This window comes from Macadamia integrifolia, chromosome 5, assembly GCF_013358625.1.
Source record: "Macadamia integrifolia cultivar HAES 741 chromosome 5, SCU_Mint_v3, whole genome shotgun sequence".
Taxonomy (NCBI): domain Eukaryota; kingdom Viridiplantae; phylum Streptophyta; class Magnoliopsida; order Proteales; family Proteaceae; genus Macadamia; species Macadamia integrifolia.
In genome coordinates, this window is record NC_056561.1 from 34,247,349 (window position 1) to 34,262,675 (window position 15,327).

General features: G+C 39.8%; 1 protein-coding gene across 2 annotated transcripts in view; it reads left to right on the plus strand.

Moving 5' to 3' along the window:
• Positions 1 to 15,327, plus strand: part of LOC122078680 (putative potassium transporter 12) — a 28,575-nt gene that overhangs the window by 11,027 nt on the left and 2,221 nt on the right. For both annotated transcript variants that reach the window (XM_042644771.1, XM_042644772.1), the window contains one exon: positions 15,227 to 15,279. In XM_042644771.1, the coding sequence (XP_042500705.1) occupies positions 15,227 to 15,279 (53 nt within the window). The remainder of the gene's footprint in view (positions 1 to 15,226; positions 15,280 to 15,327) is intronic.

A 15,327-nucleotide genomic window follows, 5' to 3' on the forward strand; every position in this document is an offset into this window, starting at 1 on the left:
GAAATTTATAGGCCATTAAGTCAAGGAGGAAGTACCAATGAGGGACTCGAACCCTCCAAATGTCTCTATAAAAGGAACTGCCTGTAAGGGTTTGAAATCAATTTTTGAATGAAATTGAGTTTATAGAATTCTTCTGTGAGAAACAAAGCTGCAATGAGATTCTGTTCCTGGTGAGAGACTGGGTGGTTGGTGAGATACTAGCCTAGGCTTGGAATGAGACTCTTTTTTCTTCTATTTTATTTCCTCTATTCTGTCCTAGCAATATCAAGTTAGTTCTGAAGATTTTAAGTTGTTCTATCCTTTATTTAAAGGTTAGTTTGAAGATATTCTCTGTTGTGCATCATCTCTTATTCGAATCTGAAGTTTCTCTTAAATCTGATCATGTTTGGGTGCTGAGATCCTGTTATATTGGTTTGGTTCAGAAACTTATTTTAAGGTTAGACCAGTCTCAGTTATTGGTATCAGAGCCATGACTAAGGGTAACTTTAAATACTTCAAATCAGACTTTGGAGTCCATTGCACAAGTGATTGACATGCTGAAACAGTTGATTGATCGTACAAACATGGTAGAGCAACACATTAATTTGATATCTCCACAAAGTGATAGATACCTAGTTCAATCCAGAACCAACAACACTCGTCGGACCATGAACCAACCAGCTTTTAGAAACACTCCCCTGCAACCCACTTTTGAGGAGCATGTGTGATCATACTTCAATCACGGCACACTCACAAAGTAAAATTGGAGTTGGAGTACAATGGAAAACATAACCCCATGTATTCTATGATTGTTGTGTTGCTTAGATGATTAATTTAATTGGTTTGAGCTTTCAGAAGCTGGCCCGCTCCAAGCTTGTGCGAAAAAGACAAGAGTAGTGGCACAACTATGAGACAAAATTGAAACGTGCAGGAAGGGAAGAGATGCGTGAGCCATGAAGAAGTAAAGGAAAAATATCTTCCCCAAACCTTTCTATGATGTCTACATGACAAACTCAACACTCTAAGTCAAGGGTCACTTTTGGGGGAGGAATATATGGATGGATGGACCAGTTCAACACTTGTTTCTCGCACTGGCTTGGACGAAGAGGATGACTAGCTTGTCTCACGTTTCAGGTTGGGGCTGAAACCTGAAATACATGATATGATGGGGGTTACAAGCATTCCTGACTTATGAGGGTATTTTGAGAAAGCCCGCCAAGTGGAAGATTTAGTCAAGACTATTGTTTGGAGGTTTAATCCTCAATCTGGAGATGGTAGATGAAGCTTTCCAGCCACCAAACCTGCTGATCTGCTGGCCGAGCAACACTTCCAACCTTAGACAAAGGCAAGGCCCCTATGACCAATAGAGGAGGGACAAAGTGCTACCATTGCAACAGCTATGGACACTTCGACAAATTTTGTCTACAAGATCGCAAAGGTAACTCCATCATAGCTTCCATAAAAGTCAATGAGGCTCAGTTTTGTGACCCTCAAGATTCTGAGATTGCTGACAACACAACCATTGAAGAAGAGAACTATGAAGAAGATAGGGAGATAAGGATATATATGAAGTCCATGTGGTAAATCGTGTTGTGGTCACCAAGTCTAAATAAGAAGATTGGCGTCGGCATTGCATCATTCACACCCTTATGACTAGTGGACCATGTTTAGCATAAGTCATTGTGACAGTGGCAGCTGTGTAAATGTTGTATCTCAAGCCTTTATCATAAAGTCTAAGCTAAAGACAGAAAAACACCCTCAATACTAAAAGGTTCCCTCTTAAACAGAAACATTCTTGAGGTAAACCAGAGGTGCTCCATTCCATTGAAGATTGTTGGTTATGAGGAAAATGTGGCACGATTTCATACCTATGACATTGACCAATCTGTTGCTTGGAACATAGTTCAAAATCTCGCCGAGATATCACCGCCAATATCTCAGAAATTTCGTCATTTTTTCTTTACCAAGATGAAACAGCCTAAGAAATAAAAGAAGTACAATGTTTTGGGCCGAATTTCGTGTAACATTTCAGTATCTCGCCGAAATGTTACAACCCACATTCTATTTAAACACCATCTTGTGAGGAGTTGAAATTTTGACTCCAACTCGCCTGCCTCGACCCAACTCGACTGTAACTTCACAAAATCAGTGCATTGCCAAGTTGTTTGCCACATCATCACATCTACTCCATTGAAGATCCCTCCAAGTTAAAGATCGACATATTTCCAAGCCTTGGAAAGGTAAACCACTTTCCCCAATACCATTTTTTTTGAAGTAGTAACATAAATACATGTTGGCTAGGGCTAGATATATAATATTTTAAACACTAGAGGCCGATCTATGACGTCATAGAGTCTCGAATTTTTTTTTTTTTCATAAATATTTTTTTATTTTTCTGGTTAAAAAAATACATTTTCCATCAACATAAAATTGAAAAAATGATGGTTTATATAGCCTTGATGGAACTCATTTACATATATCTTACTCACCATTGGCTGATCTATGACTATCGAATCGATTAGGTTTAGATTGTCTCGCTAACTTGGTGTATGTGCACTACAATATGAGACTGAGGATGCAAGACATACGCATAGTATGGAGAATAATAGGGGCCACATCGAGCTTGCTGATGTTTTTCAAATTGACTCAGATGAAGAGGATCCTCTAGTTGACTGGGTGAAGGACAGAGGCGAGCCGTTGTTGGATCAGCCGGGAGGTAGGCTGGACCCATATGTAATGCAAGAGATGGCGGTCAATGTGGATGAGTACATGGCTACAGAGGGAAGGATACATTCACAGACCCCCCGACCATTTGAGCCTGCACCTAGTAGTGATGATTCAGATGGAGATGATGATTGGTCCACTTCATCAGGTAGTCGTACCTAGACTCAGACTCAGATATAACATCGCGCACCGGGTAGTGATGAGGGTGGTGATGATGGTGATGGTGATGGTGATGGTGATGGTGATGGGGGGTGGTGGGGGGGTGGTGATAGATTTGTAGGAGTTCGAGAGTAGTATGAGCAGGTCGAGCCAGAGCCAAAGGCGATGCGATTCATTGGGTACAGTCAGTTTGAGCATGCCACATAAGATATGGATCACGGTGCACGTCAATAGGTGGTAGGAGTGCAAGCTACACTAGAGGGCCTCGTGGCCTATACGATGGAGATGAGCAGAGAGATTGTATGGATGTTTTTGATAGTTTATCTACATCATTGGCAGAATAAGTTTGAGTAGAGGGGATAGTCATCCTCACAATCACAATAGAGGAAGTGGGCATTGGCATGCCCTATCATTTACTGGAGAGAGCACCTGGTCGGAGTACAGTGTTGGTGGTGATTATGGACATTATGGTCAATTCACTAGGATGGGGCATACATTTGGTTCATCCATTCCTAGTATTGACTATGATGGTGGTGGCTTTGTGGATATCTTATTCTCCTATCCAGCCCAACCGCCTATGCTATCGGAAGCACCAGTTGACAGTAGCTCAATGGCGGGTTCTTTTTTATACTATGCTGGTGAGACATACCTTCGGACAGGTTACCTTCAGTATGTAGACGACTCAATTTTTTTAGCAGATGTGGAGACTACGTTCGATTCTTCTCTCACAATATGACGTGACATGCATTTGTGTGCAGTCAGAGGAAAATGCACGTCGACTCCATCGTATGGGCATAGAATCTAGCCAGGATGTCATAGTTCTTTTCAGTAGACAATCATTATGATTAGTATTGTATAACTAATATATTTGGGAATTGAAATTTGGGATATTGCCATATTGGGACTTTGGGACTTCGGAGTTAGACTTGGAAGGTGTTAGGAGTGGAGGCCTTTAGTTGGGAGTTGCGTACTATTTTACTTTAGTACTCTAAATATTAGTTAATTAATGTTGATGTATGTTTTAATCATGGCATGAATGCATTATTTACTTGTTTTACTATCATATTATGTCTTGTTCTAGTAATATTTCATAAAATATTCAGAACAATTCGACGGTTGTTGCCAATCAAGGTGCAACTCTTAAACACCACTATGTGTATTTTTGCATATTAAAGTTCTAAACATAACCTTAAAACAAGCTCCCCACCAAGTTTTAGGTTATAATATGACTGTTTGACCACCAAAAACAGGCTACCGAGTCAGAAAAAAAAAAAAAAAAAAAAAAAAGCAACTTGGCGAGATCTCGCCGATATTTCGACATTTCAATGGTTCTGATCCACCTATGAGAGACATTCAACAAGCCATAAACCTAGTGCCGGGGACGGTGTTGCTAGATCTGCCCACTTATCGTCTTAGACCTACCGAGCATGCTAAGCTTAAGATACCAGTTGATGAGCTGCTGAAGAAAGATTCATCCAAGGGAGCATGAAGCCGTGCGCTGTACCAGCCCTACTCACACCAAAGAAGGACAGACCATAGCACATGTGTATCGACTGTTGGGCAATTAACAAAATCATTGTCAAGTACAAATTTCCTATTTCTCAACTTGATGACATGCTCGACGTGTTGATGAGAGCCATAATTTTCTCCAAGATAGATCTTAAGAGTGGCTACCACTAGATTCGCAGTCATCCGATAATGAATGAAAAGCCATGCCCTTTAGCCTAACCAATGTCTCTTGCACCTTCATGACATCTTAATATTTCTTTGTCCTTTCATCAGCAAGTTTCTTGGTGTTTGATAGCATATATAATTTGTAGCAAGGGAAAAGATGATCACCTTGACCACTTAAGGCATGTGACGAGAGAAAGGATTATAGTATCAGTATCGGTCGCCATATTGGTCGCCAAAATTTAGTTACGTATCGGAGACACACTAAAGATATGCATATGAATGGATAGGAAACACTTTTTTATACACTTTTGCGTAAAAAACAGTTAAAAAAAGATATATATATATATATATATAACATGTATTATTTATAAACACTAAAATAGAGAGTATTGCACTGAGAATCCAAGGTTTGTAGTTATTTATGGTTGTAATATGGATTCTCAACCTTGATTTCCACTTTAGTTAGAGAAAGAAAATAGCTGGCAGCAACTTTGGAACAAAAACCCCTCTCAAAAAATCATATTTTGCTGAGAAATGACCTATCTTGGCCATTATATGACTGCAATGCACCGTATCGGTATATACCGAAACATACATTTCACCTCGATTTTTAATTTTCCTTAGAGTATCGGTATGTATCGATGTGTATCATACGATACAAATCGATACAAAAGGATTTTAAATTTTCCATATAGCTTATCGGTTGTATCGTATTGGTAAGTGTCGACACCTGTATCGTATCGGTAGTATTGTATCAGTATGTATCGATACTTTAAACCATGGACGAGAGTCCTATGAGCAAAAAAAATATTTACATCAACCTCAAGAAGTGTTCATTTATGCTACCCAAGCTTCAAGGGGTATAGAAGCTAAACCTAAGAAAGTCTAAAGCATCGTCAATTGGCACAAGCTAAAAATCTCATTGAGGTTCGGAGTTTTATGGCCTAGCATCTTTCTACCAATGATTCATTAGAGGATTCAACTATCATGATAACTATCACCGACTGCATGAAGCAAAGCAGGTAAGTTCGAGTGGATTCCAACCGCTACAAAAGCCTTCACACTCATCAAAAGGAAGACGATGGAGGGCCCTGTGTTGTAGCTACCTGATTCTGCTCTCATGTTTCAAGTGGCAACAAATGCTTCTCATGTTGGCATTGGTGGTGTCCTTATGCAAAGAGGCCACCTTCTCGCTTTCTATAGCGAAAAGTTGAACGATGCAAAGAAGAAATACTCTACTTATGATCTTGAGTTCTATGTTGTAGTACAAGTGCTCAAACATTAGAGACACTACATAGTTGGCAAGGTGGTTATACTTTTTTCCAAACATGAAGCACTCAAGAACTTGCACTCCCAAAGAACACCTAGTTATAGGCACACCATGTGGGTATCATATCTCCAAGACTTCATCTTTGCCTTAGGATATAAGGCTGGAAAAGAGAACCAAGTGGCTGATGTATTGAGCTTAAAAGTGCTTTCTTAAAATCCTTTATAGCCCAAGGAATGAGCATCGATTATATCAAAGATGAGTACCCTTCCGATGCTGACTCTACCACTGTTTATCAGACCTTATAGTAAGGGGGTACTAATGCAAAATATTAATTATATATGGCTTTCTTTTTTTAGGAACTCACTTATACATCCTCACACTTCCTTGAGGCAATAATATCATTAAACGGTGAGAGAATTTTGGAAAAAGAATAGCGATCTTATCTCATTCTCCTTTTAATTCTCTCACTCTCCCAAAAACTGAATTAGTACTTGTTAACAGCATGAATGGGGAGAATGCTTGAATAATCTAATTGATCACGCAAGTTCTTTATTTATAATAAGCAAAGAACATAAAAAATTACAAGTATACCCCCCCATCCAGCTGCCCCACACTAAATAGGGTCGGTGGAGGGGGGAAAGTAACATTGTGCCCTCTGCAATTGGAATCTAAAGGTTGTGAGAGAACGGAGGGAGCAAGTTAGGAAGAGAAGAAGAAGTGATAGAATAATATGAGTGAGAATCTTTTCTCTCACATATATAATGCGTTACTAACGTATTATGAGCATGGTTTAAAGTATCGGTCTGTATCGTACCGTATCAGCCAATACGTATCCGTATCGGTTCTTACCGATACGATACATGAAATTTTTAAAACCCTTTTGTATCGATACGTATCTTACAATACACACCGATACGCACCGATACACCACTGATATGCACCGATACTCACCGATACATACCGATACTCAATGAAAAATTCAAAATTGAAGTGAAATGTACGTTTCGGTATGTATCGGTACGTATCGGTGCATATCGGTATGTATCGACCGATACACACCGATACGTATCGATATGTATCGACCGATACACACCGATACGTATCGATACGGTCATAAAATGGCCAAAATGGCTACTTTTTTAGAAAAACATAATTTTTTGAGGTGTTTTTGTTCCAAAGTTGCTGCCAACCATTTTTCTCTCTAACTAAAGTGGAAATCAAGGTTGGGAACAAGGATTTTACATTTATGGGACAACTACAAACCTTGGATTCTTAATGCGATACTCTCAATTTACTGTTTATGTATAATACATGTTATATATAACTTTTTTTAACTATTTTTTTATGCAAAAGTGTAAAAAAAAGTGTTTCCTATCCATTTATGTGCGTATCTTTAGCGTATCTTAGCATATCTTCGATACGATACGATACCCTCCGATACATATCTTAATTTTGGCCGACCGATACGACGAACGATACCGATACTTTAATCCCTGATTATGAGAAATTACATAGCACCTCCCTAAGGTGGTAAAAAGGGAAAAAAGAAGAATTACAATAAAAGGAAACAAGTAGAATAACTAGTTCCCAACTACTCAGTACACATCTCTAACACCTGCGGATCTTAAACACTTATTCTAACACTCCCCCTCAAGTTGGCTCATTGATATCACACATACCCAACTTGACTAAACAAGGATGAGACACCTTCCCGACTAACCCTTAATGAACAAATCTGCTAACTGATCACCAAATTTCACAAAGGGAATACAAATCAAACTATAGCATCCAACTTTTCTTTGATGAAGTGTCTGTCAATCTTTGCATGTTTAGTACGGTCATGCTGTACTGGATTATGAACAATACTAATAGTAGCCTTATTACCACGATAGAGCATCATAGGAAGAAGAACAGGTACACCAATATCATTCAATAATGTGTATAACGACAACAACTCATAAATCCCCTATGCCATTGCATGAAACTTTGCTTCAGCACTGGACCTAGCCACTACATTTTGCTTCTTGTAGCGCCAGGTGACAAGATTTCTATCCACAAAGGTACAATAACTTGAGATGGACTTTCTATCAGGAGAAACAACCCGATCACCATCTATATAGGCTTTAACAGGCTTTAACCCTGAAATGATAACAAGGAGATAAAATGATCCCTTTTCTTAGAGTTGACTTAAAGTACCTCAAGATACATGTAACTGCCTCCATGTGGGAGGAATAGGGATTATGTATAAAATAACTTACTAAGTTAACAGCCACAACAATATCAAGCCATGTGTGGGAGAGATAGATCAGCTTTCCAACCAATCATTGATAACGGCATTTGTCCACAGGTTCACCCTCATTTTCCTTGAGCTGAGTATTAGCTTCCACAGGATTATCCGAAGGATGACAACCCAACAATCCAGTTTCAGATAACAGGTTAAGGATGTACTTCCTCTGAGAAAGAAAGTTGCCTTTAGAAGACCAAGCAACTTCAATCCCAAGAAAGTACCTTAGTTTTCTAAGATCTTTTGTCTCAAACTCTCGACCAAGAAGGCTCTTGAGACGACCAATTTCAACTTTGTCATTTCCTGTTACCACAATGTCATCCATATAGACAATGAGTATAATAACTCTATCACAAGACCTTTTTATGAACAATATATGGCCAGTATTGCTCTACTTGTATCCCACAGAGATCATTGCCTTGTGAGACCTTCCAAACCATGCCCGAGGTGAGTGTTTTAGCCCATTGGGAGCATGCTTCAATTTGCAGGCCTTTCCTTGAGTTCCCTTACTGGAGAATCCTGGTGGAATATCTATGTACACTTCTTCATCGAGCTCTCAATGAAGGAAATCATTCTTAACGTGAAGTTATTGGAGATCCCATCCAAGATTTATAGCATATGAGAGAAACTCACGCAGAAGTTAGCTTAACAACTGGTGAAAATGTACCCTGGTAGTCGATTCCATATGTCTTAGTGAACCCTTTAGCCACCAACCTAGCTTTCTACTTGTCCACTGAGCCATCCAATTTTTGCTTTACCACGGACACCTATTTACACCCAACTGGTCTCTTTCCTAGACAAAAGTCACAAAAGTTCCCATGTATCATTCTGTTTTAGGATTCCATTTCTTCCACCATTGCTGTCTTCCATTTTCCATCTGCAAATGCTTCCTGCCAATTCTGGGGAATAAAGAAGAAGGAGAGGACACAAATGTACGATAGGAGGGAGAAAGGGAATCATAAGAGACAACATAGGGTATGGGGTGTTGAGTACAAGTCCTAATACCTTTCCTAAGAGTAATAGGTTAGTTAGAAGGAGTTGTAGCTAATGATGTGTTAGGCTTAGTAGGCTCTGGATCCAGAGCTGGCGAAGGGATGTGCAAAGGCGTTGTAGTAGTGGTGGTCTGAAGTTGCTTATTTCTGGTGTGACCCCTATGATACACTTGAAGAGTGGAATTATCGATTTGCCTCCAAAATTCTCTAATAGTACGTTGGGCATGATCATCTCCCCTTGAGCTGGATCAATGATCTTTGTCTCCCCCTAAGTTGGAACATCAATATCTGTCTCCTCACTCTCCTCAAAGGAGGATGGTGGGTACACTGGTGGACCAATAAGATTTGGCAGATTCAGAGTCACCTCTTTACTATCAATACCTGACTCCCCTGAAGGGGTGGCGAGTAGTAGCCAATATGTTCATGAAACATAACATCCATGGTGACTATAGTGTGCCGAGTAGGAGGATGGTGGCATTTGTATCCTTAGTGTAGGGAAATGACTTTGAAAGATACACTTGATGCTATGAGGTCCCAATTTCCCTGGTAAGTGATGGTCTCGAGCATTACAAGCTCACCCAAAATTTTTTGGAGGAACGAAGAAAGATGAATCTCCTTTGAGAACATCAACAGGATTTCAGGAATCAAGGACTTGGGTTGGCATGTGGTTGATTGAGTAGGTAGCAGTGAGACAACATCACTCTAGTACTGAGATGGGACCTATCTGACAAACATCATTACGTGGATAATGTCTAGTAAATGTTGGTTCTTGCATTCAACCACTCCATTTTAAGTTGGAGTACCAACGCAGCTAGTCTGATGTATATTCCTATGATCAACAAGGTACTTTTGGAACTAACCTTCCATGTACTCGATTCCATTATCACTTCGAAGAATTTACAAAGTAGCATTGAACTGTGTCTGAATCATCTTATGGAAGTGCTGAAAACAACTGAACACCTCACTCTTGTGTTGCATCATATACACCCATGTGCGTGAGTAACAATCAATGAAAGACACAAACTATCGTTTTCTAGAAATAGATGTTTGGCGAGAGGGACCCTAAATATCAGAGTGAACCAAATGAAAAATTGAAGAACTTTTATTTAATGGAAAATAACTAGAACGAGTTTGTTTAGTCAGAGTGCAAGCTTCACAAAAAAATCATCCTTATTACATTGCTTAATTAATTGCAGAAATAAAAGAGATAATGTCCTAAGTGGAGGGTGTCCTAAACGTCAATGCCCTTGTTGCAGATCAGAAGAAACAGAGTGTAGCTAATAAGGAGTAGTAGAAACTGCAGTATTAGAAAGACAACCATCATCAAGAAAATACCGACCACCCTACACTATACCACAACCAATTGTCTTCCCCGTTACCAGATCCTAAAAAATGTTGTGGGAAGGAAAAAATGTTACTTTACAGTTTAAGTCCCTAGCAAGGCTACTAATAGATAGTAGAACAGTAGTAAAATTAGGGATTTGTAAAACTGAATTCAATATGAGAGAAGAACACTAAATAGAACCCTTTCCAGAGACAGAAGATAGGGTGACATCTATGACCCTAACTTTCTCTCTGCCTAAGGTGGATAAATACTGGTAAAAGGTTAGAAGAACCAGTCATATGATCAGTGGCACCGGAGTCAATGATCTAAGGACTGGAGATTACCGATGCACGATGACCACCAAATAAGATACCTGAATGGGTGAAGTTAGAACCTGAAGGGAATGAATTGACAAGGGTTGGTGAATTGGAAGCCTTGAGCATATGCTTAAAAGCCTGGAGTTCCTCCTGGGAGAGACCAGTATCATTTGCAAATGGTATGTCAACAGTTTCAGCGTAATGAGCCTTGTTCTTGGATTTACCACGAGCATGTTGGGCTTGAAATCAGCTGGTTTCCCATGAAGTTTCCAACATGTTGTTTTGGTATGATATGGCTTGTTACAGTGTTCACATTTCACCACCTCCTTGGTAGTGTCACTAGTACTGGCTGCTCCCTCAGAAGTAGTGGAACCGGTCTGTAGTGCTGATTTCTCAGTAGTGGTAGGATGAAGCATAGTGTTACGATGACACTGTGTGAATTAGGGCAAAGGCCTATTCTAGAGTAAGGAAAGACATCTGCTAAGTACTTGAACATGAATCTGATCATACTCAACATTCAAACCAACCAAGAAATCATACACCCTAATTTTATCTACATGTTTTGTATAGGGAGCAATGTTTTCAGCAATGGAAGGATGATAGTCTACGAAATGATCAAGCTCATACCACAGAGTTCGAAGTTCAGCATAATACGTGGACACAGAGAGGTCATGTTGAGTAGTGGTACGAACTTTCTTACAAAGATCAAATACTTGAGCATTATTCCCTATTTGTCTATAGGTTTCCTTGGCAGCAACCAGATCTGAGAAGCAGTGTCTAAAACTAGAATCATCTAGAAATAGACTGATGAATAGAGTTGATCGGAAAATACATTACTAGAGAGTCATTGGTGATCCATTTGTCCCAAGTGGTACCCTCTTTAGAGGGTTTCTTTGATTTTCTTGTGATATGTCCAGTGAGCCTCTGCCAGCAATAGTGAGATAGACCAGATGAGGTAATTAGTTCCCTCCAATTTCACAGAGCAAACACTATGATGTATATATTCATTGCGACGTTGCCTATCAGATCTTGATGTTGTAGTAGTTACTTTAGACATGATGCACCAAGGAGAAATAGACAATGAGAGGCGAAATACTAGAACTTCAAAATCAACCATCAGAAAGAGCCCAAACTTGGATCGAATTGCCCTATAAGGGTAAGAAAGCACTGATTCTAATGAAGAACTAGTGAGATAGGAAAATTAGGGTTTTGGAAGAAAACCTAAATCTTTAAGAAGATGAGGATCACACACACAACCTTGGCAGATAGGGCCACAGGACTGGTCGAACTCCTTTGCAGGGGTGATGAAGGTCTTCCCCAAATCTTAGCTGAACCTGAGAGAGGGGACCTAAAAATCGATTGGATCAGGAAAACCCTAATTTTTGGGAAATCGCAGATGAAGATAGATATCAATCTTGTAAATAGAAATGACTCCTTCCAGGTTGTTGTACTTGATCTTCAATAGGTGGAGATTTGTTTTTTGAAGCAAGAAAAAACAAACTCTAAGAAGGGAAGAATAAAAAATCGCAGAGAGGGGAAGAACCCTAATCAACTCTTGCAAGGTTCTGGGGTTTAAGACCGTTGAGGTGATGTGTAGGATAGCCAACTAGATTCATATGAATCACCTCATTAGTGCTGCCCTATGGGGAATTAGGGAGACAAAGATGGAAGAGGATGGAGGCCTGCAAAGAAGATGGAAGGTGAGAAGATGGAGGCTTGCGATTTTGGGAAGAAGAGGCTGGAAGAAGGCTAGAAATCCTAGGTCAGAGAATTAGGCTCCGATACCATATTAACAACATGAATAGGGAGATTGCTTGAATGATCTAACTAACCCCTTGTCTCTCCAGATTCCAAGATCTGCCTGCCCCTATTGATAGGCCAGTGGACTCAAGTCACTTGTCGTACCAAAGAATAGGAAGATGAAGGCCCCTATCATCATTAGGCTCCAATACCATGTTAACAACATGAATGGGGAGAATGCTTGAATGATCTAACTAATCACACAAGCCCTTTATTTATAATAAGCAAAGGATATAAAAAATTACAAGCATACCCCCCATCCAGCCACCCCACACTAAATAGGGTCCCCCTGTGGCACTTAAACACCTCTTCTAACATCACTTTCCCTCTCCCTTTGTGAGTGTGTGAGAAACTGTAAGGGTTTGGGAACCTTTGATTGTAAGAGAGGTGTTTGTTGTGGTGGCCTGAAAATGACGAGAGCGAGTTTCTGCCATGGTGGGAAGAACCTACTATAGAAGGGCTAGGATTAGGAGGAGGTCTTGGGATAGTGAGGCTATAGGTAACCTTGATCTTCCCTTCTCTTGTTGATTAGTTTTTGAAGGGTCATACCCACCGGTATGACGATTCCCATCCGTTCCCGAACAATACTTTACATGGAGGTGGCTTAGGGGACACTTGGCAAGGATAAAACCTATTAGCAAGTGGCTGATCTTTACTACTGGCCCAACTTCAAGGAGATGTCCAGAATGTGATAAGGAAGTGCCGTACGTGCCAGCTTGCTAAAGGAGCGAAGAAAAATCAAGATGCTTGAGTATCTGGTTATAATTATCTCGAGGGATGGACACAGAAGAAGATGCTCCAGATGCAGAACTGTGAGTGGTTTCACCAGAATGAACTCTCTCAGTAGGTTTATCAGTCATGGCTGAATTAACTATCTCATTAGCTCATTCAAGTTTTCCATGTTTGGCCCAACATGTGTCAATAGTATGATTAGTTCTGCCACAGTAAGAGCACTGACAAGAAGCTTTGTCAACTAGTTGACTACTTGTACATTGACCACTTGGGCCCTGACCATGGCAGCAGTCAGAAAATGTGAAACCCCGTCCACGACCAGCAACAAAGGCTGGGTTGTCCTTAGGAGAATAATCAACTTTAGAGGCATTTGCCAGACGATGAATACGAGAGAAAATTTCATTAGAAAGAAGGTACCTTTTCCCCTGTGAGAAGTTGACTTTTAACAGACTGGTAGTCAGGAATCAGGATGAAGTGCATCTAGAAGTTTTGCAACATGAAATTCTGCCTTTTGTTGCTTCAGTTGCTTCAGATTAGTAGTCAAAGGCTGATGAATCTGGAGTTCTTCAATAATACCTTTGTAACTAGCAAAGTATTCATTCAATGTCTTATCTCCGTGTTTGAAATTGAACATCTTCTCATATAGATCATAAATGCAAGAAATATTCTTCTCTGAGGAGAAGCTTTCACATATATCTTTCCAGACACCTTTGGCAAGAGTGTGAAACTTGGGCTGGAGGCAATGGAAGGCTTAACACTGTTCCATAATCATATCTTGATAGTGGAGTTCTCATGCATCCACTCTTCATAGGCAGTGAGTGTGACTGGATCTTTAGGATCAGGAGTAGGAGGATCATCAGTGATATACTTCATCTTTCCTTTCGTATGAATGTATGCCTGCACAGCTTGTGCCCACAAAAGATAGTTTGAAACTCCGGAGAGTTTAATAGTAGCAATCTGAACTTGGACATTGTCATTGGGTACTTCAGATTCCGCCATTAGAACAACTAAACAATAGTACAATAGCCATAAGATGATCTAAAACAATGTAGAATCTTAATCACGAAGCAGCAGTAGTAGAGGAGAATCGAAGTAATAACCAGCAGTAGATATATTCCAGAATAGAGTAGAATCAATGTCGTATCTTAATCATGGGCTTCACTTGGTTCTTCTGATTGTGTTCTTAGAAGATATTCTAATTAACCAAGATAGAGACTGTTTGGTGTGTTCTACTGCAGATGATAATGATAATAATTTTATTAAAAGAATTTTGACAAACGAAATATGGTAAACTTTATAGAAGTAGCAACCTACTTTGTACCATATCAGTTGAACCATTTGATTTGACTAATAATATATACATTTCTTGTGAGGACAGTTTTCATGGTGTACATAGCTAGAATAGAGTGATTTGAGGTGGCATGGACATATGCAACGAGGCCTTTAGATGCTCCAGTACGGAGGAGTGATTTGATCCGGATTGAAGGAGCTAAAAAAGCCAGGTGTAGGCCTAAAATGACTCTAGGAGTGATGAAAGACATGCGGCATGCACAGCTTAGGCCTTATATCAAGTATGGTTTTGAATAGAGCTGACTGGAGGGAAAGGATCCATGTAGCCGACCTCATTTAGCTGGGATGAGGCTGAGTTGAGTTGAGTTATAAATAGCTAGAATAGAGTGCTTATTGATGCTGGATTGCTAATAAACACAACACCAGCTCTGGATTGCTACACATTGTTTTCTATCCAATATTGCCTCCCGTTACTCAATGCCAGACAATGAATTTAGTTTGAGCCTGGTTGAGTCCACTGTATGAAGGACAAGGAAATAGATTTTTATCAATGTCACCTCATCAAGAGCGGTATATCAGATTAATGATAAAACAGTTGCTAGTATCAGAATATATATGGTTATATATATATATATATATATATTTTTTCCCCTAATACACCTCGCTTGTGTGTGATTACAGGGGCTGAAGCAATGTTTGCTGATTTAGGCCATTTCTCTGTCGTATCTATACAGGTGTTACCTCAATTCTTTATGCCCTTTCCATGCCTGTATACTTCAATA